The following is a 22,572-nucleotide window of genomic DNA, read 5'->3' on the forward strand; positions in this document are numbered from 1 at the left end:
TTGGTGACTGTGGCTCGTGCAGCTGCCGTGGCTGCATTTGGGCTCCCATGACATGGAGCCTCACAGCTCATTGGGACCTTCCTGCTGAAATAAATGCAATCCAAATTTAAATCGTATCACTTGGGTCCGCAGCCCAGACGTGCCGCGAGACCCTGCCTGGCGCGGGAGGCATTACATCTGGTCGAGAGAAAGTCGCGGGCACATTCTCTGCGCCTGCAGAGACAGGAACTGCAAAAGCTATCCGCGATCACAATTCACTCTTCGGTTGCATCAATAAAGAAACTTGCAGCTGTTAGTATTACCGTTCCACAAAGAGTGTTTATCCGATCGTCGAACCCCAAGAACAGATTCGCAGGTATCCTGATGATATCTGTAAGATATATTGGGGGAAAGGAAACCTATCAGCTGAGATAACATCATAGGGCAAGGTGGGGTTGACCCTGCTGGGGGGCTGCCATGCCTCAAATATCGGAGGAAGTACCCACACCCTGTGAGTTCGCTGACTGAGGTGCCATCCGTTGAGCAAGAGCGAAGAGCCATGCAGGTGACGCGCCGGGCAGAGATGACCCCCGCGTGATTCGCTGAGAGTGGCGGTCACGTGCAGGCTGCCCTGTGTGACGTCATCACAACCGCTTGGTTCCACACGCAGGCAGCAGCGCTCACGCCCCATCACACTCACGCCCCATCACTCTCCACACTCACGCCCCATCACACTCACGCCCCATCACACTCACGCCCCATCACTCTCCACACTCACGCCCCATCACACTCACGCCCCATCACACTCACGCCCCATAACACTCCACAAAATCACCGCGTTCACAGTAAATGTCGCGCTTCATTTCGCGTGCCGCCACCGCCGTCGCTGTTTGTATTTCGTGGCAGCGCCGAGCGGCGCGCGGCAAATTGAATGAAATACAACAACAGCTTCGCGCAATGTCACCTGGCTCAGGGGCGCATGATACAAGTTGTCGCGCACCCGTAGCGATGTCACCCACAGCGATGTCACCCACAGCGATGTCACCCACAGCGATGTCACCCGTAGCGATGTCACCAACAGCGATGTCACCCACAGCGATGTCACCCGTAGCGATGTCACCCACAGCGATGTCACCCGAAATAATGCCACAGTAACTGATGAATAAGTGTATTATAGCTGATGAATAAGTGTATTGTAACTGATGAATGAGTGAGTGTATTGTAACCGATGAATGAGTGTATTGTAACCCTACCTCGAACCTTACCTCTGCACCTACAGGAGATCTTCTGCTCAATTGAGCCACATTGAGGCATTGATGCTCAACTCCGGTTTAGAGCCCTGCAGAGCCGGTGGTGGAAATTCCACGTTCCTATTGGAAGGGCGAGTCTATGCGTTGGCGTTGTTGACTTCCCCCACAGAGCACTACTCGACGTTTGTCCTCGGTAGCTCCTCTCGTGTCTCCATGGCGACGCTCTCGGTATCCCCGGGGGGGGGGGGGGGGTACCCCTCGCGTCGTCCACCACTCGGCGCGCCCGGACCCCGAGTCCTCATCCCCCCCCCAATTCCTCCTCGTCCCGTGACCCCCGCTCAGCCTCCGTGCTCCTTGCGGTCGGCGAGGGCGAGCCGCCGGTACCTCCCAGCGCGGCTGATTGCCTTGGACCTCCATCTCCTCTCCGCGTCTGACCCACAATAAATGTCACCAGACATTGGTCACATTTGTTTTATTTTCTCTGGGAGTTTTTGAATTAAAGGGAGAAGCCAGGAGCAGTCAGGGGCCAGGGCTGCGGGTTTGGGGACAGAGATGAAGGTGGTGGGGGAGCGGGGGGGGTTGCGGCTTCTGACGCTGCCGCCCTCAAATGACCTCTCCCGGCCACGGGAAATGAGAAACGGGAGCACGGGCGTCTCGGCGCCGATTGTTTTTGCCGTGCGCGCTCCCCACGCGGAGTTTGCCTAGACAACTCGGCGCGTCGCGTCTCGTCGCGATGAAAACAAAACCAACGACTGCGACGCGGCGTGAGTCTCGAAGCACGGCGAATGGCATTTATTCACTGACGCTACCGAGTCTCGGACGACCTGAATATCCGTGCGTGTCGCCTGCAGGGCATTGCGGGGAGAGTGACGCGCACGTGTCTGCCCCTCCTGGGTGACCCGTCAGGCCGCACGGTGATGGTGAGAACGTTTTTACTCGCGCACTCACTCACACGCTCACTGACGAATACAGACAAAGATCCCCCTCCCCCTCCCCCCGTAGCTTGAGAGGAACTGCTGGCGAGCATCTGATGAAGGCCGGCACGGCGCACGAGTGTGGGGTGGCGTGGTTAGCCATGTTCCTGGTCGCCTTTGTCTCCCCACACAGCACACCAGGTGTTCATTTAATGCCGAGTCGACCTAGGGAAGGTCCACAACGGTTTCGGATATTCACCACCACCCCCTTCCCCCACACATTAACAAGCGTGTGTTTAGACGATTTGGCCGCTGCTATAAATCCCCACGTGTGATGATGATGATATCAGCCACTGCCACGAGCTATCACGTGTGTCCAGGTCGCCTCTGAAGAACAGCTGATAGCTCAGTGGGGCTTTGCCGGGCAGAAATAAATATAAAATGGTTTAAAAATAGTCACAAGCCCACACACGCGCACACGCGCAGCTTAACGTACAGCTGGACATCACCATGCACGCGCGCTCGTTCTTGAAATGTTCTGCATCTTCGTAGCTCATCGGATTCCTACTGCAGTATGAATCAATATTCTGCTTCTAACGCGCACGTTCACGCTACTCACTGACACGAAGACAAAGATCCCCGTATAGACATGAACAGACTGTTGGGGCAAGTGCTGTCAGTGGACACCACACGAGGGAGTGGGTGGCCAGCACCACACTCTGCAGCCCTCGTCTCCCCCGGCGCTGACGTTGACTCCACGCCGCACCCCGAGGTGCTCGTTCAAGGTTGATGCGACCAAGTTCCGGAATCAATCACAGAGAGTCGTCACCGACGGTGGCTGTGGGCGGGAATCAAAGCTCAAGTGGCCGATTTCGCAGCGCAGTGCACGAACCACTTCACCACCACTCACACACTTACAACAACCGCCATTCGCCACTAAGTGGTGGTGATGTCACCACGACGCTTGTGCCAGGCTATGTGCACCTTGAGGCCACGTGAAGTGTCGAACGCCCGCTGGCAGGAGGTCACGGGGCAGACCCAGGTGCCATGGGTCGACTGACAAAGATGACCGAGATGACTGGCTGATGCACCACCTGTACCCCCTACTGTGCCAACTTGCTGTGCTTTAGCCACCCGGTCCTCCGCTCGTTGTTGTGAGCGTCGTTCCTCCGCCCTCCGTTGTTGTTGGAGGGCGACTACCTCCAACTGCCCACTAGCGTCCTTCACGAGCCTCCTCCACTGAGGCCGATCTTGACACCGCTAGTACCAGTCATCGGTAAGTCCACTCAGCTCCACGTCCTCCTGTACCACTTCACTCCATCTCTTCTCTAGGCCGTGCCGTGCCCGTTTAGCCCCCTCTATCCGGCTGAACAAAAGCTGTTTAGGCATGCGGTGGCTGGGCATGCGGGCTACATGACTCGCAGCCTTGCCTGCCGGAGGAGCTCACCGATGGGACTTTGCCCAGATCTTTCAAGGATTTGTGAGCTCCTCACACAATCCAGCCTGGTTAAACCCAGGATGGATCGTAGGCAGGCCAGCCTAAATGTTTTCAACCGGCGAAGATGCTCCATTCGGGGGGTCCACGTTTCGCAAGCGTAGAGAAGGGAGGGAATGACTGTGGCCGAGAAGACCTGAAGCTTCGTGCGGAGCGACAGACCAGGTAGCTTCCACACAGCGTTACGCAACCGATGAAAAGATATTGCCGCTCGACACACACACACACATATCTTCATACAAATATCCTAATATAGCCTTAACAGACTTAAAGGAGTGCCTGGTGCAATGTGTTAAGCATCGGCACTGGGGAGACAAAGGTGGCCGGTTGTGGTGTTGGCCACCCACTCCTAGTGTGCCACGGGGTCTTCATAGGTGCTCGCTTGCAGCACTTTCCCCAACAGTTTGTAGTCGGCTACACGGGGGATCTTTGTCTTTATCTTCGCTTTACACGTTTGCGTGCTCGTGATACGGCGCGCGTGTGTGCAGCGTACGTACGTATGTTGAACTTCCTTCACACCGTACGTAACCGACCGTGCTAATCGGAGGTGCGCGACGCCTCTAGATGAGCCTCGCCCTGCTCGGCCGAGTCCTGCCCAGGTCGGAGGTCGCGGTCAACGACGCCGTCTCCGCGGGCGTCGTCTCCTCGCTGCTCGGCTCGCTCGAGGTGAGTGGCGGCTCCGCTCGGCGCCTCTCACCGTGATCGCCTCTCCGCTCGCCCCGTGCCCAGCGAGGGGCACAAGCGCCGGGTGGAGGGGGGGGGGGAGCGAGTGGGTGGACAGGGGGTCCCATTTCATTCGTTGTGCCAGGGCCCGTGCCAACCGCCCTCGCCAACTCACCCTCTGTTCCTTGCCTCGCCTCGTTAGCGATAATAGGGCCAAACGAACACCCAGCCTCATGTTCTTCCCTGAGCCAGCGTTGACGCTTCGTGTTCACTACCGGAGGTTTTCCAACAGCCGAATTATTGAATCTCTACAGCTTCGATCCACACATAATCCATCCTCCTTTAACCACGACGGCACCGCCCGAGCCCAACTAATAGCCACGACTGCCACGACTGCCACATTGTCTCGACGGCGCGGGGATGGGACCGTCCACTCGGCTCCCGAGGACGGTCGCTTGCGTCGCTCGCTGCACGCCTCGACGCAGCGACGACTCCGCGTCGTTGCGGAGGCTCGAGTCGACAGAGGCATTCACGGTAGCAGGCAGAACCGAACACATTTGTTTCGATTCATTGAGACTGTAGAATACAGAGAGCGACCGACAATACAATCGTCATCGCGCTCTCGACCTGGCGGGTCCGCCACCGCCTTATGGCTTCATTTAGGTGATTTAGAAAACGTTTTTTGGTTTGGCTATGTTTGTTTGTTTGTTGTAGTACGGAGTTAGAATAATGGCTTTAATCTAAGTTGTCTTGTGGTTGTTTTTGTTGTTTGACTTGCATCCCACTGGGATTTTTGCACAGCGTTGGTGTACGGTGCTTTTTTTCTGGAAGACTTTGCAGTTTTTTCCTGGATTTTTCTGTTTGCGCATAGTCACTTTCAGATGTTTTCTTGTTCATGTTTTTGTTTGTTGCGGTTGCACCCGATTCAAGAGCCGAATGGCTCACGGGCTATACCTAATTAATTAAACTGAAAACTGAACCGCCGCAGCGCTGCCAACCGCGAGGGTTGCAACAACGAACCGTTGCCGTGTGCCGGTGGAGGAGGAGGTGGAGGAGATGGAGGGGGTGGAGGAGGAGGTGGAGGAGGAGGTGGAGGAGGAGGAACCCGTGAAGGGGCTTGCGGCCTCGTGGCCTCCCTGGCCAAACCCCCAACAAGTCCCAGCGCGGTGGGGAGGCGGAGCGCCAGGGTCAAGCAGCCGCTCTCTGAGTTATAGTTTCGTCTTTGTAATGTTTTTGATCTGATTTGCCCCGGGGTGGTTTAATTATTATTTTATTTGACGTGAAATTAAAGTTTTGGAGAGGAGCGAGATAATGAAACGCTGTTACACATAAATCTGCCAGAGCGCCGGCGCGTTCCGTGCCCAGAGCCTGCTGCTGCTGCTAACGAATCTCTTGCAGCATTAACCCTCGCACGTACCTCCTCCTTCCCGGCACCTCCTTCAATCCCTCGCCTTTCCTTCCCCGCCTTCCCTCCTCCTTCCTTCCTCCTTTATTCCTTCACTCCTCTTTCCTTCTCCTCATTCTCTTTCCCTCCTCCTCATTCTTCCCTCTTTCCTCCCTCCTCTTTCCTTCCTCCGCCCGCCCCCTTTTCCCCACCCCACTCTTCGTCACCGACCCACCTCCTCAACCGCAGGAACAAAACTCAGTGGAACAGAATCAGAGCAAGCGCAGGAAACCAAAATGTGAGCAGCAGCGGTAGTGGGCGCGCGATGTGGGGGGGGGGGAGAGGCGGAGGAGAGAGCGGGAGATGAGAAGCAAGAGGCACAGAGGAGCCGGCAGCGCAGAGCGCGCGGCAGAGAGGGAGGAGGCTGGGCGAGGCTGCAGGGCTGAGCGTGAAGGAGTCTCGATGCGATACTTTATTAATTGCATCCATAATGGCGGTCGTGGGAGACCTATGCCAGCTCCTATCCCGCCTGCGCACCACGTTTCAATTTTTCCCACAAATTTTCATCTTCTCACCGCATCGGCCCCTTTTCGCGTCCTTAGTCGCATCTGCGTCCCTTTATTTCGTTCGCTTTCCGCTCACTTCCATTGCCGCGCCCTCGGCTGTCGTCTCCGCGTGCATTTCGGGTCGAAGTTTGTCGCGGGCTGAAAGCCTCCCACGGTGGCCGCGCCAAAGGCTCGCGCGGCAAGTGCTTTGCACAGCGATCGGCATCGACCCGCGCCTCCCCCTCGCCTGGAGTGCTGGTGGTCGGGCTCCAGTGCTGCCCCCACCACGCAAGTGCACGCTGGGTAAAAGGGGAGGGGGGGGGGGCGGGGGGTTCGTCTCATACATCAGGCGACGCCGTAAGGCAACGCACAGGGACAGCTGCCACCGGGGGCACCCTTGTGCGGTGAGACGAGGCGCCATGATGCGAGTGGCTGATTGCGCGTAAAGCGCCGTGAGACGCCGTCCGTGTAAAGGAGGGCGGCTCCGTCAAAACAAGTCGTCAATTCTCATTATTCTCATTATCCTCATTATTATCATTATCCCAGTCAGAATCAACCCCGCTAATTAAATCCTTCCGAGCACAAACGCACGGTAGCAATCGTTAAAGAGTCCCCGGTAAACATGCACCTCGGGCCCAACGTCCCACGTTTGCTGGACGATGTCGTTTCCGTGTCGGTCGTCTCGCGTCGGTGAGCATCACGTGTCTTTGCGGCGGTGCGGTCGCAGGCGTGAGCAGCACGTGTCTTTGTGACGGTGCGGTCGCAGGCGTGAGCATCACGTGTCTTTGCGGCGGTGCGGTCGCAGGCGCGGGACGGCGGCCGCGTCGCGGTGCTCGCCGCTCGGCCGCTGGCGGCGGTGACGCAGAAGAGCGCCGCGGCGCGCGGGCAGCTCGCGCAGAGCCGGGCCGGTGAGGACGCGGCGGCGCGCGCGCACGCACACAGACGTGCACTCCCACGCACACAGACGTGCACTCCCACGCACACAGACGTGCACTCCCACGCACACACACGTGCACTCCCACGCACACACACGTGCACTCCCACGCACGCACACGTGCACTCCCACGCACGCACACGTGCACTCCCACGCACGCACACAATGCTGTACGTGAGAAGGCCGATGCTTTATTTTTTCATCAGCTACCTAACGTTGCTTGCAAAACGTGGGCCCCTCTAAAGAAGGAACATCTCTGCCGGTTTGATAATTCAAGATGCCCTGCCTACGATCCACCCTGATTTAAACCAGACTGGATTGTCTGAAGAGCTCACTGATCCTTGAGAGATCTGGACAGGTCCCATCTGTGAGCTCCTCCGGCCGCATGAAGCGGGCTAAACAGTCTTGGTACAGGCTAGAGAAGAGATGGAGTGATGTGGTACAGGAGGACGTGGAGCTGAGTGGACTTGCCGATGACCGGTACCAACGTTGTCAAGATCAGCCTCTATGGAAGAGACTCGTGAAGGACGCTGCTACTGGGCAGTTGGAGGCAGTCGCCCTCCAAAAACAACAGAGGGCAGAGGCGCGACGCTCACAACAACGAGCGGAGCGCCGGGCGTCTAAAACGCAGCAGGCGGTACAGTGGGGAGCACAGGTGGTGCATTTGCCAGTCTTCTCAGTCAGTCAATCCGTAGCACCTGGGTCTGTCCCGTGGCCTCTGGCCAACGAGCCTTCGACATTGCACATGGCCTCAAGGTGCACGTAGCATGTAACATGCGCGATGGTGATGTCAGTGTCACTTGATGGCGAATGGCGGCTGTCGTTGTTGTTTGGGGACACTTGTGAGATGAGAACTGGCGCTGGTCCCTGGTTCGACCGTGGGCGACTAGAGAGGGATGTTGACGCATCCCTCCATCTCGCGGGGCACACGCTCGTCCACCGCATGGCAGGCAAATGACAGCCCAGATGCATCCTGCAGGGCCCCTGATGCAATTACGGTTCCCAAGAATTAGACCTCCTTCATTTCCCGTAAAACTGATAGGATTGTTTGGAGGAATAATTCAATCCGTTTTAATGTAAAACATAAAGGACTATCCGTAACCCCGGCGATATTACTTAACCGAGAATATATTTAATCTTCGCGGTTCCATTATTGACGTCCTTAATTTAATAGCTCATGTCATTAAATGATAACGCCGCTCCGTGTATTGCCACGCAACGCATCCCCTTGCGCCGATCAGCTGGCTGAGTTCTCCCATCTCTGGTGAAGAGTTTGTGTACATCTCTAGTGAAGTGTGTGTACTCTCAACTCTAGTGAAGTGTGTGTACTCTCATCTCTAGTGAAGTGTACTCTCATCTCTAGTGAAGTGTGTGTACTCTCATCTCTAGTGAAGTGTATTCTCATCTCTAGTGAAGTGTGTGTACTCTCATCTCTAGTGAAGTGTGTGTACTGTCATCTCTAGTGAAGTGTGTGCACTCTCATCTCTAGTGAAGTGTGTGTACTCTCATCTCTAGTGAAGTGTATTCTCATCTCTAGTGAAGTGTGTGTACTCTCATCTCTAGTGAAGTGTGTGTACTCTCATCTCTAGTGAAGTGTACTCTCATCTCTAGTGAAGTGTACTCTCATCTCTAGTGAAGTGTGTGTACTCTCATCTCTAGTGAAGTGTGTGTACTCTCATCTCTAGTGAAGTGTACTCTCATCTCTAGTGAAGTGTGTGTACTCTCATCTTTAGTGAAGTGTGTGTACTCTCATCTCTAGTGAAGTGTGTGTACTCTCATCTCTAGTGAAGTGTGTGTACTCTCATCTCTAGTGAAGTGTGTGTACTCTCATCTCTAGTGAAGTGTGTGTACTCTCATCTCTAGTGAAGAGTGTGTACTCTCATCTCTAGTGAAGTGTGTGTACTCTCATCTTTAGTGAAGAGTGTGTACTCTCATCTCTAGTGAAGTGTACTTTCATCTCTAGTGAAGTGTGTGTACTCTCATCTCTAGTGAAGTGTACTCTCATCTCTAGTGAAGAGTGTGTACTCTCATCTCTAGTGAAGTGTATTCTCATCTCTAGTGAAGTGTGTGTACTCTCATCTCTAGTGAAGTGTGTGTACTGTCATCTCTAGTGAAGTGTGTGCACTCTCATCTCTAGTGAAGTGTGTGTACTCTCATCTCTAGTGAAGTGTATTCTCATCTCTAGTGAAGTGTGTGTACTCTCATCTCTAGTGAAGTGTGTGTACTCTCATCTCTAGTGAAGTGTACTCTCATCTCTAGTGAAGTGTACTCTCATCTCTAGTGAAGTGTGTGTACTCTCATCTCTAGTGAAGTGTGTGTACTCTCATCTCTAGTGAAGTGTACTCTCATCTCTAGTGAAGTGTGTGTACTCTCATCTTTAGTGAAGTGTGTGTACTCTCATCTCTAGTGAAGTGTGTGTACTCTCATCTCTAGTGAAGTGTGTGTACTCTCATCTCTAGTGAAGTGTGTGTACTCTCATCTCTAGTGAAGTGTGTGTACTCTCATCTCTAGTGAAGAGTGTGTACTCTCATCTCTAGTGAAGTGTGTGTACTCTCATCTTTAGTGAAGAGTGTGTACTCTCATCTCTAGTGAAGTGTACTTTCATCTCTAGTGAAGTGTGTGTACTCTCATCTCTAGTGAAGTGTACTCTCATCTCTAGTGAAGAGTGTGTGTGCTCCCATCTGTGGTGGTGGTGGGGGTTGGGGGTGGGGCGGTATCGCTGACCACGCTCGCCAAGAGGCTCCGAGCAGAGACCACAATTCGGTGTCGCCGATGAGTAATGGTTTCAATTCTGGCTCTCGGCTTCTTTTTTTTGTCGAAGACATTTCATGTCTCTGCCGTCGAGCTCCGCACACGCGTGTGTCACCGCACGCACGCGTACACGCATAAGCGGCGTGTACTTGCCCGTTCGATCTCAAACACTCCCTCACTCGGACACTCACACACTCAATCGTGTGCTCACACACTCACTCGCCCACTTGCTCACACACTCACTTGCTCACTCACTCACTCGCACACTTAACCGTGTGCTCACACGCTCACTCGCTCACTCGCACACTCACTCACTCGCACACTCAATCGTGTGCTCACACGCTCACTCGCTCACTCACACACTCACTCGCACACTCAATCGTGTGCTCACACGCTCACTCGCTCACTCGCACACTCACTCACTCGCACACTTAACTATGTGGTCACACGCTCACTCGCTCACTCGCACACTCACTCACTCGCACACTCAATCGTGTGCTCACACATTCACTCGCTCACTTGCTCACTTGCATACTCACTCACTCGCACACTCAATCGTGTGCTCACACGCTCACTCGCTCACTCACACACTCACTCGCACACTCAATCGTGTGCTCACACGCTCACTCGCTCACTCGCACACTCACTCACTCGCACACTTAACTATGTGGTCACACGCTCACTCGCTCACTCGCACACTCACTCACTCGCACACTCAATCGTGTGCTCACACATTCACTCGCTCACTTGCTCACTTGCATACTCACTCACTCGCACACTCAACCGTGTACTCACTCGCTCACTCGCTCACTTGCGCACTCACTCACTCACTCGCACACTCAATCGTGTGCTCACACACTCACTCGCTCACTTGCTCACACACTCACTTGCACACTTAACCGTGTGCTCACACACTCACTCGCTCACTCGCTCACTTGCACACTCACTCGCACACTCACTTGCTCACCTGAACACTCTCTCCCTCGCTGGCGCACTCGCTCGCACGGTCGTCTCCGCACAGAGCCGCGGTGGTTCGCACGCTTCGCGAAGCGCTCGCTCACAAACGCTCGCCCACTCGCTCACTCGCTTAACCGTGTGCTCACACACTCGCTCGCTCACTCACTAGCTCGCTCACTCGCTTAACCGTGTGCTCACACACTCACTCGCTCGCTCGCTCGCTTAACCGTGTGCTCACACACTCACTCGCACGCTTAACCGTGTGCTCACTCGCTCGCGCGCTCGCTCGCTTAACCGTGTGCTCACACACTCACTCACTCGCTCGCACGCTTAATCGTGTGCTCACACACTCACTCGCTCACTCACTCGCTCGCTCGCACGCTTAACCGTGTGCTCACACACTCACTCGCTCACTCGCTTAACCGTGTGCTCACACACTCGCTCGCTCACTCGCTCGCACGCTTAACCGTGTGCTCACACACTCGCTCGCTCACTCGCTCGCTCACTCACTCGCTCGCACGCTTAACCGTGTGCTCACACACTCACTCACTCGCTCGCACGCCCATAATGTTAATTATGGCAACTTCAAGCAAATGCCGTCACACAAACTCACACAAAGACAGAGATCCCTCGTATAGCCTTAACATACTGTTGGAGCAAGTGCTGTTAGCGAGCACCTATGAAGGCCAGAATGATACACGAGTGGGTGGGTGGCCTTTGTCTTCCTCGTGGCGATGTTTACTACACACAGCACGAGGTACTCATTTGAGGCTGAGTCGACCTAGGGGAGGCCCATGATCAGTTAAAATAATCGTCACTGCTTTTGGCCTTGAGCAGGAATCGAACTTGGGTCGCCGGGTTCATAGCGCAGCGCGCTAACCACTGGCAAACACAAGGAAATGCTGTCACACTCATTCACACACACGCACGCGTGCTCGGAGCCACGCGGATTCACGCACACGCACAAACACACACGTGCATGCAGGCGCACCGCACTGTGACAGATGGCTTTAAATTCCATTTTGTCAGCGACACTTCCTATTTACCGACCCCTGACCCCCCCCATGGGAGTCATTTCTGTAGCGATACCACCCCAAACTCTATCCCTACCCCTAACCTTAACCCTACCCCTAACCTGAACCCTAACCGTTACTGCTATTCTCAACTCTAAGCCTACCCCTACCCTTACCCCTGATATGAATCCCTATCTCTCCCCAATTCTTAACCATACGTCTAGCCTTAACTCGTCCATTCAACCCCGCATGTCATCCCCTAACCCTGCCTAGAGACAGGCTTAGGGCAGGGTTAGGGTTGAGGTGAGAGAAGGTGACGGATTAAATTCAGAGATAAGAGGAGGCTCGGGTTAGGGGAAGAGCTCAGTCGTAGAGGGAGCTCTTCGTAATCAGAGTTTGTGAGTTCACACCCTGGTTTGGGGGTTGACTCGCCTCATCATCCCCTCGGAGTCGATACAATTTATATAACCACGTTGTGGGGAAGTAAACAACCTTTTTACTCGTATAGACTCATCCTCGCCATAGCATTGTGGAATTCCCACCATGATCTCAGGACTGTAAACAGGAGATGAGCATCGGCGCAGTGGGGGTCGTGATGAGAGGTGAGGGCTCGAGGCAGGGACGGGGTGAGGCTTGTGCTGAGGGGTCGGGGTAAGCTCACAGCGATACGAGAAAACGTTCCCAGTTTCCCATACTTAGGCAGCCATCCCTCTCGCAATGTCTTCATTGATTATGAAATCCAACATCGGATCGCCCGAGCTCGTGCTGCCTTTGGAAAACTCAAGAACAGGGTCTCTTCGAAGACCACGACATTACCACCACCAAGACAAAAGTGTCTGTGTATAATGCTGTGATCATTCCAACCCTCTTATGTGGTGCAGAAACCTGGACCACCAAGCGTAAGCACGTAAAATCTATCTAAATGTTTAATCGACGCTGTCTCAGGAAATACTAAACATCACCTGGGAAGAACGACGAACTAATATCAGTACCCTGGAACGATCCAAATCATCCAGCATAGAGGCCACCATCATGATGACGTAGCAACTCAGAGGGGCAAGTCACCTCGTGAGGATGAATGACTCGAGGCTTCCTAAGCAAATCTTCTATTCCCAGCTCAGCGATGGATCGCGTGCCCCCGGAGGTCAAAGGAAGCGTTTCCTTGACAACCTTAAAATGCACCTCAAGTGAAGCCACACAAATCCAAACAACTGGGAAATATATGCTCTTGATAGACCATCATGGAGGGCCAAAATAAACAATGGAACTCAGCATTTTGAGGCCGAGCGAAGAGAGTTGATAGCCAGGAAATGAGCACGACGCAAAGCAACACACACACCAGAGACAGAGACAACAACGAGTGTGAGCTCCAGGGTGGACCATCCTGGTGCCCCCACTGTGCCAAGATCTGCAGGTCACGGATTGGCCTGTTCAGCCACATCTGGTCCCATGGTCAGCCAGGTCCACCTCACAACACAGACACGTGACACCTGGAGGGAAATCATACTCGACTACAAGGGATCCCTAAAGAAGAAGAGTTGTGGCTAAGGGTAGCGTCATGGCTAGCGTCATTGTTAGCGTTAGGGTAGGGTTATGGTTTGGGGTAGCGTTAAGGTTGGGGTTTGGAATAGGATTCGGGGTAGGGTTGTGGTTAGGGGCACGGTTGTGGTGGAGGTAGGGTTGCAGTTAGGTTATTGTGGGTACGGTTGGGGGGTAACATTAGGAGGGTTGTGGGTAAGGTAAGGGGTAGGGTTGGGGGGTGGGAGTAGGGTTAGGGGTAGTGTTGTTGTATAGTGTTGGGGGATAGTGTTGGGGGGTAGGGTTGGGGGGTAGTGTTGGGGGGTAGGGTGAGGGTGAGGGCGTGCACCAGGCTGCGGGGGTCTCGACGTGGCGCGGGACCCGAGTGGGGGTTGGGGGCCCGCGAGGCGAAGCGGAATCGCTTGGGGAGCAGAGCGAGCGATGGGCGTGGAGGAGGCTGTCGGCCGGCGTTAGGCGAGAGGCGGGTGTCGGCCTGCCCTGCGCCCACACGCACTCGCGTGGTGCGGTTGCGGGTGCCGGAGCGCGTGTGTAATGGTTGCTACATGCGGCCGTTTGTGAGCGCGCTGTGTGTGAGCGCGCTGTGTGTGAGTGCGCTGTTTGTGGTACCAGACAGTAACGCTGTAGTGAGCAGTGCCATGGGGGAGGACCAATTTCAATTGGCCATTCCCCTCATGGCGTTTGTAGCCAATCACAGCGGCCAAAGGGGTCTCAGGACGGGTGCGGGGGGGCTGGTAACCCCTCCACCTTCAATTAATTACTATAAAACCACGGGAAAAAACATCGAGCTAAGCTTGTGCCGAGGCGCCGGGGGGACAGGCATCTATGGTGTCTCCTGGCCAAACCCCATTTGGTAGAGCCAGGAGACTGAATCCTTACCCTCGGGGTTCCTCCAGAAACAACGACAAGCTACTGCGGGTGGCCACGTGGAATGTTCGAACACTCACTGCGGAGGAGCGGCGGCCATTCTTGTGTGGTGCTGGACCGGTACTGCCTGGACCTCTGTGGTATTCAGGAGATCCGGTGGACTGCTTTGGCTCCTGCCACCATGAGGGGTGGACAGTCCTCTACTCGGGGCAGGAGACTGCAAAACAACAGGGCAATGTGGGAGCATGGTGGCGAGGTGTGGGAAGCTGTAAGCCCTAGGCTATTTTGGGCTCACCTTCCCATCAACCAGAGGCGAGGAGTGGTGGTCGTGGTTACTTATGCCCCCACCGAAAATGAACATCAGTGGAGGGATGCAGGCAAGGCCGATGAGGCAGATGCCTTCTATGTCCTCCTTTCACAGGTGCTAACTAAAGTGGCCCTTCAGGATAGAGTCATCCTGTTGGGTGACTTGAATGCTCGAGTTGGTCATGATGCTAGCACCTGGTCTGGAGTGATTGGAAGGCATGGGCCAGATAAGCTCAATAACAACGGTAGGAGGCTGCTAGACTTTTGTGCAGCCCATGGGCTTGTAATTACCAACACGCTGTTCTGACATGGGCGCATCCACACAACATCATGGATGCATGCCGGGTCCAAGCAAGAACATCTACTGGACTACATAGTGATGGAAAAGCAGATGCAGGCCCATGTCCTTGATACCAGGACCTGCCGTGGAGCTGATCTACCCACTGACCATCGGCTTGTCATATGTAAGATGCGCCTGCCATTCTTCCACTCAGGTGGTGGGTGTACACCCAGGACCCCATTCAAACCCACAGTGGCCTGGTCTCAGCTAGCTGATGAAAGTTGCAAGTGATAATTTTATCATCGCTTACAGCTGGGGTTGGCATTGTGCCCCTCTCCTCTTGATGCCGAGGGAAAATGGGCGAGGTTTAAGACTGTTGCTTATGCAGCTACAATGGCTGCTTTGGATACACGGGTCAAACTTCCCCAGAGACCCTGGCTGACAGAAGTGGTGTTCCGGCTGGCTGAGAAAAAGTGACAGGCCCACACCCACCGTCTACAGCATCCCACGTCAGAGAATGAGTAGGCTTCGCTCAGAGGTTCAGAGAGCTGTGCGGCGCTGCAAGGATGGGTGTTGGTTGCGGGATGCTGAGGAGATGGAGTCTGCCTCAGTAGCCCGCGATTACAAATCACTCTTTAACTCCATTATAAAAGTACATTGCCACACTAATCACCATCATTAGCGGAAAGAAAGGTGATCCAATCTCCAACCCCCAAGAACAGGTTTGCAGATTTGCTGAGCATTTGGGTGAGGACTTGGGGGAGGGGAAATCCCTCAGCTTGTAAAACATCATGGATAAAATTGGGGGTGACCCTGCTAAGGCTGCTATGCCTCAAATATTGGAAGAAGTAGTCACCCCCTGAGGTGCCATCTGTTGAGGAAGTACAGAAGGTGATCCGGAGTTATAGATCAGGAAAAACGCCGGGCAGAGATGATCTTCCAAGCGTAATGCTGAGGGAGGGTGGCGTTTGTGCACAGACTGTCCTATATGACATCATAATCACAGTCTGGACCACTGGACGGGTTCCGCAGGATTGGAAGGAGGCCCTGATGGTCCCCCTCTTTAAGAAGGGGGACCGCACAGACTGTAACAACTCCAGGGGCATCTCCCTCCTCAGTGTGCCGGGAAAGGTCCTGGCAAGGATTATTCAACATCGCCTTGCTAGGCATGCTGAGGAGATGCTTGCAGAACCCCAATGTGTTTTCAGGCCAGGGCAGTTCTGCACATATGCCATATTTTTTGTCAGTCTGCTACAGCAGACATATAGGGAATTCTGACAGGACCTCTGCTTCATTGACCTGGACAAGGCCTATGATACCATCAGTAGGCCTTGACTTTTGGTTGTTCTTCGTGCTTTCGGAATCCATGACTCTCTGCGCACAATCATTAAGGACCTTCATGATAGTGGACAGGCCCGGGGAAAACTACGTGGTCCGGAGTCGGAGCCATTTCCTATTCACTTTGGGGTGCAACAGGAATGTCCTCTGGCTTACAAATTATTTAACATCTATTTCGACCACGTAGTTCGTGAAGCCTTTGATGGCTGTACCAGCGGAATTTAAATTTGGTACAGATACAATGGGAGGCTGATCGATGCCTGGGTGCGGTCAAGTGATGGCTCCTTATTTGTCATGCCGATGATCTGATGATTGCTGCTCACTCAGAGGAGTTGGAGGGGCTGCTGCTGAACCTGGGCCTGAGTGATCAGCCCCACCAAAACTAAGCACCTGCCTGGGTATTTTGTGCCATCAAACACTCCACCACCACAACTCCCAACTGGGCAGTGTGCTCATGACTGGCTCCGGTTTGACAGCAGAGGTCTCACACCGAATCAGCTGAGCGGCATTATATTTGCATCAGCTACGTAACGCTGCTGTGTGGAAGCTACCTGGTCTTTTGCTCCACACCAAGCGTCAGTTCTTCTCAGCCACGGTCATGCCCTCCCTTCTCTAAGCTTGTGAAACGTGGACCCCCCTAATAGAACACCTTCGCCGGTGAGAAACATTTAGGCTGGCCTGCCTGAGGTTCATCTTGGGTTTAACCAGGCTAGATTGTGTGAGAAGCTGGGTCATGTAGCCCGCATGTCCAGCCACCGCATGCCTAAACAGCTTTTGTTCGGCCGGATAGAGGGGACTAAACGGGCGCGGCCCGGGCTAGAGAAGAGATGGAGTAATGTGGTACAGGGGGACGTGGAGCTGAGTGGACTTGCCGATGACCGGTACTAGCGGTATCAAGATCGGCCACTGTGGAGGAGGCTCGTGAAGGACGCTACTGGACAATTGGAGGCAGTCGCAACAACGGAGCAACGCTCACAACAACGAGTGTAGCGCCGAGTGGCTAAAGCACAGCAAGTTGGCACAGTATGGGGTACAGCTGGTACATCATCAGCCAGTCATCTTAGTCAGGCAACCCATGGCACCTGAGTCTGTCCCGTGACTTCCTGCCAGCGGGCTTTCGACACTTCACGTGGCCTTAACGTGCACATAGCCTGGCACAAGCGCCGTGGTGAGGTCACCACCACTTTGTGGCGAATAGCAGTTGTTGTTGTTGTTCTTGTTTGTGAGTGTGCTGTTTGTGAGTGTGCTGTTTAAGTGTGCTGTGTGTAAGTGCTCTGTGTGTGAGTGCGCTGTGTGTGATTTCGCTGTTTGTGAGTGTGCTGTTTGAGTTTCCTGTGTGAGTATGCTGTTTGTGAGTATGCTGTGTGTGAGTATGCTGTGTGTAAGTATGCTGTGCGTGAGTGATCTGCGAGTGAGCGCGCTGTGCGCTGCAGATAAGACTTGAGATTGATTTCTCTGGGCTGCACGGAAACCTGTGTGCCACTGCGCCCAGCGCAAGCGCATGACCGCACCCACAGAACCTCACACACACAAAGATCCCCCGTATAGCCTTAACAGACTTTTGCGGCAAGTGCTGTTAGCAAGCCCCTATGAAGACGGGCACAGTACACGAGGGGGTGGGTGGCCAGCACCACGCCCGATCGCCTTTGTCTTCCAAGTGGCGATGTTTACACATCACTCATCAGGTTCTTATTTGATGGTGGCCGTGAACAGGAATCGAACTCGGGTAGCCGGGTTTGTAGCGCAGCGCGCTAGCCGCTACACTACACTCACACACACGCTCAAACACTCACACGCTCAAACACTCACACTCACACACACGCTCAAACACTCACACACACGTTCAAACACTCACACGCTCAAACACTCACACTCACACACACGCTCAAACACTCACACACACGTTCAAACACTCACGCTCAAACACTCACACTCACACACACGCTCAAACACTCACACACACGCTCAAACACTCACACGCTCAAACACTCACACTCACACACACGCTCAAACACTCACACACACGCGCGCGCGTGCACACACACGCCTGCAGTGACTGGGCATGTGGGCTACATGACCCAGGCAATGCAGCCTTGCCTGCCGGAGAAGCTCACTGATGGAACCGTTTCCAGATCGTTCCAGGATGTGTGAGCTTCTCGCCGTGTAGCCCAGTGTGGTTACACCCAGGATGGATCGTAGGCGGATCAGCCTGAATGTGTCGAGGTGGCGCAGGCGTTTCTTGTAAGGGGCCCAGGTTGCGATTGTAGGCACGATGCCTCTTCAGCTTTGTTTTGTGCAGTGCGCCCCTCCACTCCTTCCCGTCTCTCCCCAACCCTTTCGTGATCCATATGTACCCCACGGTCTCGGCATTCCTCAACCCTTGCACGCCTCTGTAACGTTTTTTTTAACTATGTCAATCGCCTTGAATGAAGGCGCTCTATAAATAATACTACCTTAGATTCCACGTCACGTGACTGCTTCAGAGTGAGACTTCGACTGGCAAGTCAGAGCTGGCCACATGACAAGGTTGACCAATAGGGAGCCATCCCTTGACCGCACCCGAGCATCATTCAGCGCTCCCATCACATTTGTCCTGGATGGGAACACCTCCGGTACCGCCACTCGAACTAGGTGGCTAAACAAGACGTGAAATGATGCGGGGCCCAAAGGATACCCCTGTCGCACCCCAAGGTGGACGCGGCTTGGCTCTGACTCGCAGCCACGTAGCTTTACCCACCATCGTGAAGGTCCTCGTTGAGCACGAGCAGACGGGGAGGGGCCAAGGAAGAATCAATGATCGCCAAAGCCTCCGGCCTATTGATAGCATCTTTGGTCTTGACCAGGTCAACAAAGGAGAGCCGTAGATCTTTTTGAATTTCCGTAGACATGTTTCTATAGGGGGCAGAGAATAATACATGGGGGCTCCGCAAGCCTCCGCTCAGCACGCTGCCCATCGAGGCGGTGTCTCATCATATCATCATTGCCAGGATCTTTCCTGGCACGCCGAGGAGGGAGATGCCCCGATAGTTGTTACAATTAGTGCGGTCCCCCTTCTCATAAAGAGGGGGGCCACCAGGGCACTGATCCAATCCTGCGGAGCACGTACGGTGGCCGAGGCAGCCACAATGACGTCATGTAACGCAGCGTGCACACAGTCGCCTGCCTCCGTCGAGCGCAATCCACTTGGGAGGGCATTTTCACGCTGTACCTGCTCACAGGCTCCGGATCACTCTTCACACCTCCTCAGCAGATGGCAAATCACCCACGCACACACGCACACACATAGCCCACTCACACTCACTCACACACAGCCCACTCACACATAGCCCACTCACACATAGCCAACTCACACACCCACACACACAGCCCACGCACACACATAGCCCACTCACACTCACACATAGCCCACTCACACACCCACACACATAGCCCACTCACACTCACTCACACACAGCCCACTCACACATAGCCAACTCACACACCCACACACATAGCCCACTCACACACATAGCCCACTCACACTCACTCACACACATAGCCCACTCACACACAGCCCACTCACACACCCACACACACAGCCCACTCACACTCACACATAGCCCACTCACACACGCACACACATAGCCCACTCACACTCACTCACACACAGCCCACTCACACATAGCCAACTCACACACCCACACACATAGCCCACTCACACACATAGCCCACTCACACTCACTCACACACATAGCCCACTCACACACAGCCCACTCACACAGCCCACTCACACATAGCCCACTCACACACAGCCCACTCACACACGCACACACATAGCCCACTCACACTCACTCACACACAGCCCACTCACACATAGCCCACTCACACATAGCCAACTCACACACCCACACACATAGCCCACTCACACACATAGCCCACTCACACAGCCCACTCACACCAGGAGGGACACACACACACAGCCCACTCACACCAGGAGTGACACACACACAGCCCACTGCTTCTCGCTGACGTCAGTGCTGCTGCTGCTGCCACTGCCGGGGCACGTGCGGCAGCATCCTCAAATGAGACCCGGTGGGATGTGCAAACATCGCCACTCGGGAGACAAAGGCGGCCGGGCGTGGTGCTGGACACCCACCACCCCCTCGCGTGACGTGCCGGCCGTCACAGGTGCTCGCTAACAGCACTTGCCCCAACAGTCTGTTAAGGCTACACGGGGGATCTTTGTCTGTTGTGTACGTGCCCGTGTTCTGCGCTGGTGTGATTGTATTTCGCACGGGGGGTGGACCTGGCGAGCCCGAGTTTCATTCCGGCTCACGGCCACCAACAGCTGCTACAGCGAATATCATAACCCGGTCTTGGGTTTCCCCTAGATCTACTCAGCCTTAAATGAGTACTCGGTGCGGTGTATAAGCATCGCTCGTCGTCGTGCCGACCTCGTGAACAGAACTCGCGCCACCCGTCTGTTGGTGGCAGAATGGGGGGGGGGGATCTTCGTCATCTTGTCTTTGTGTGTGAGCGTGTACTCGTGTGGTACGTGAGCGTGTACTCGTGTGGTACGTGAGCGTGTACTCGTGTGGTTCGTGAGCGTGTACTCGTGTGGTACGTGAGCGTGTACTCGTGTGGTTCGTGAGCGTGTACTCGTGTGGTACGTGAGCGTGTACTGGAGTGATACGTGTGCGCGTGTACTCGTGTAGTGCGTGTGCGCGGGTACTCGTGTGGTACGTGAGCGCGTGTACTCGTGTGGTACGTGAGCGTGTACTCGTGTGGTACGTGAGCGTGTACTGGAGTGATACGTGTGCGCGGGTACTCGTGTGGTACGTGAGCGCGTGTACTCGTGTGGTACGTGAGCGTGTACTCATGTGGTACGTGAGCGTGTACTCGTGTGGTACGTGAGCGTGTACTCATGTGGTACGTGAGCGTGTACTCGTGTGGTACGTGAGCGTGTACTGGAGTGATACGTGTGCGCGTGTACTCGTGTGGTACGTGAGCGTGTACTCGTGTGGTACGTGAGCGTGTACTCGTGTGGTTCGTGAGCGTGTACTCGTGTGGTACGTGAGCGTGTACTGGAGTGATACGTGTGCGCGTGTACTCGTGTAGTGCGTGTGCGCGGGTACTCGTGTGGTACGTGAGCGCGTGTACTCGTGTGGTACGTGAGCGCGTGTACTCGTGTGGTACGTGAGCGTGTACTCGTGTGGTACGTGAGCGTGTACTCGTGTGGTACGTGAGCGTGTACTCGTGTGGTACGTGAGCGCGTGTACTCGTGTGGTACGTGAGCGCGTGTACTCGTGTGATACGTGAGCGCGTGTACTCGTGTGGTACGTGAGCGTGTACTCGTGTGGTACGTGAGCGTGTGTACTCGTGTGGTACGTGAGCACGTGTACTCGTGTGGTATGTGAGCGCGTGTACTCGTGTGGTACGTGAGCGTGTACTCGTGTGGTACGTGAGCGTGTACTCGTGTGGTACGTGAGCGCGCGTCGTCTCGATGGGGGGTCGTCGTTGTGTGTGCAGCGGTGATCGCTTTGTGACGCTCCGAACCGAGCCCCCCGAGATTGATCCCCGACTGGGCTGTGATGCGAACCGGTTGTGGCCCTTCCCGAGGTCGGCTCAGCCTTAAAAATGAGTGCCTGGTGCGATGAGCAAACGTCGTCAGGAGGGAGACAAAGGCGGCCGCGCGTGGTGCCGTGCCGGCCTTCGTCGGTGCTACTCGCTAACAGCACTTTCCCTAACGGCCTGTTAGAGGCTAGACGGGGGGGTTTTGGCTTTGCATGTGCTTGCACTTTTACACGTGCGTCTGTGCGAACCGCCCCTGCGTGTGCGCGTGTGCGTCCTGCATGTGCGTCTGTGCGTGCGTCTGCGTGCTCGCACGCATTAGTATGCTCCGCGCGCGAGCCTCCTACCAATCTCTCCCGCGGCAACACAAAGTAAGACAAATGCTTTCTCATTTTACCTCCAAATCTGATCTGCTCCCCCCAGCACAGGGCTACTGCCCCCCTCACCTCTCTTGGGCATCCCTCCTCAATGCACGGACCCCGCACACACACACGCACACACGCACACGCACACATACACACGCACACACACATATACACACATACACACGCATACACACACACGCATACACACACACACGCATACACACACATACACACACGCATACACACACACAATACACACGCATACACACACAAGAATACACACACAACGCATACATACGCATACACACACACGAATACACACGCATACACAAACACACGCATATACACACACGCATACACACGCATGCATACAAGACAAAGATCCCCCGTATATCCTTAACATACTGTTGGGGCAAGTGCTGTTAGCGAGCACCTATAAAGGCCG

The 22,572-nt window shown here is 54.6% G+C and overlaps 1 protein-coding gene across 1 annotated transcript in view; it reads left to right on the forward strand.

Moving 5' to 3' along the window:
• Window positions 1–22,572, forward strand: part of LOC144942913 (tetratricopeptide repeat protein 12-like) — a 195,689-nt gene that overhangs the window by 150,636 nt on the left and 22,481 nt on the right. The window contains 3 exon segments of the mRNA XM_078869931.1: window positions 2,081–2,149; window positions 4,203–4,304; window positions 7,036–7,138. Coding sequence (XP_078726057.1) covers window positions 2,081–2,149; window positions 4,203–4,304; window positions 7,036–7,138 — 274 coding nt within the window.

This window comes from Lampetra fluviatilis, chromosome 29 (assembly GCF_964198595.1).
Source record: "Lampetra fluviatilis chromosome 29, kcLamFluv1.1, whole genome shotgun sequence".
NCBI lineage: Eukaryota > Metazoa > Chordata > Hyperoartia > Petromyzontiformes > Petromyzontidae > Lampetra > Lampetra fluviatilis.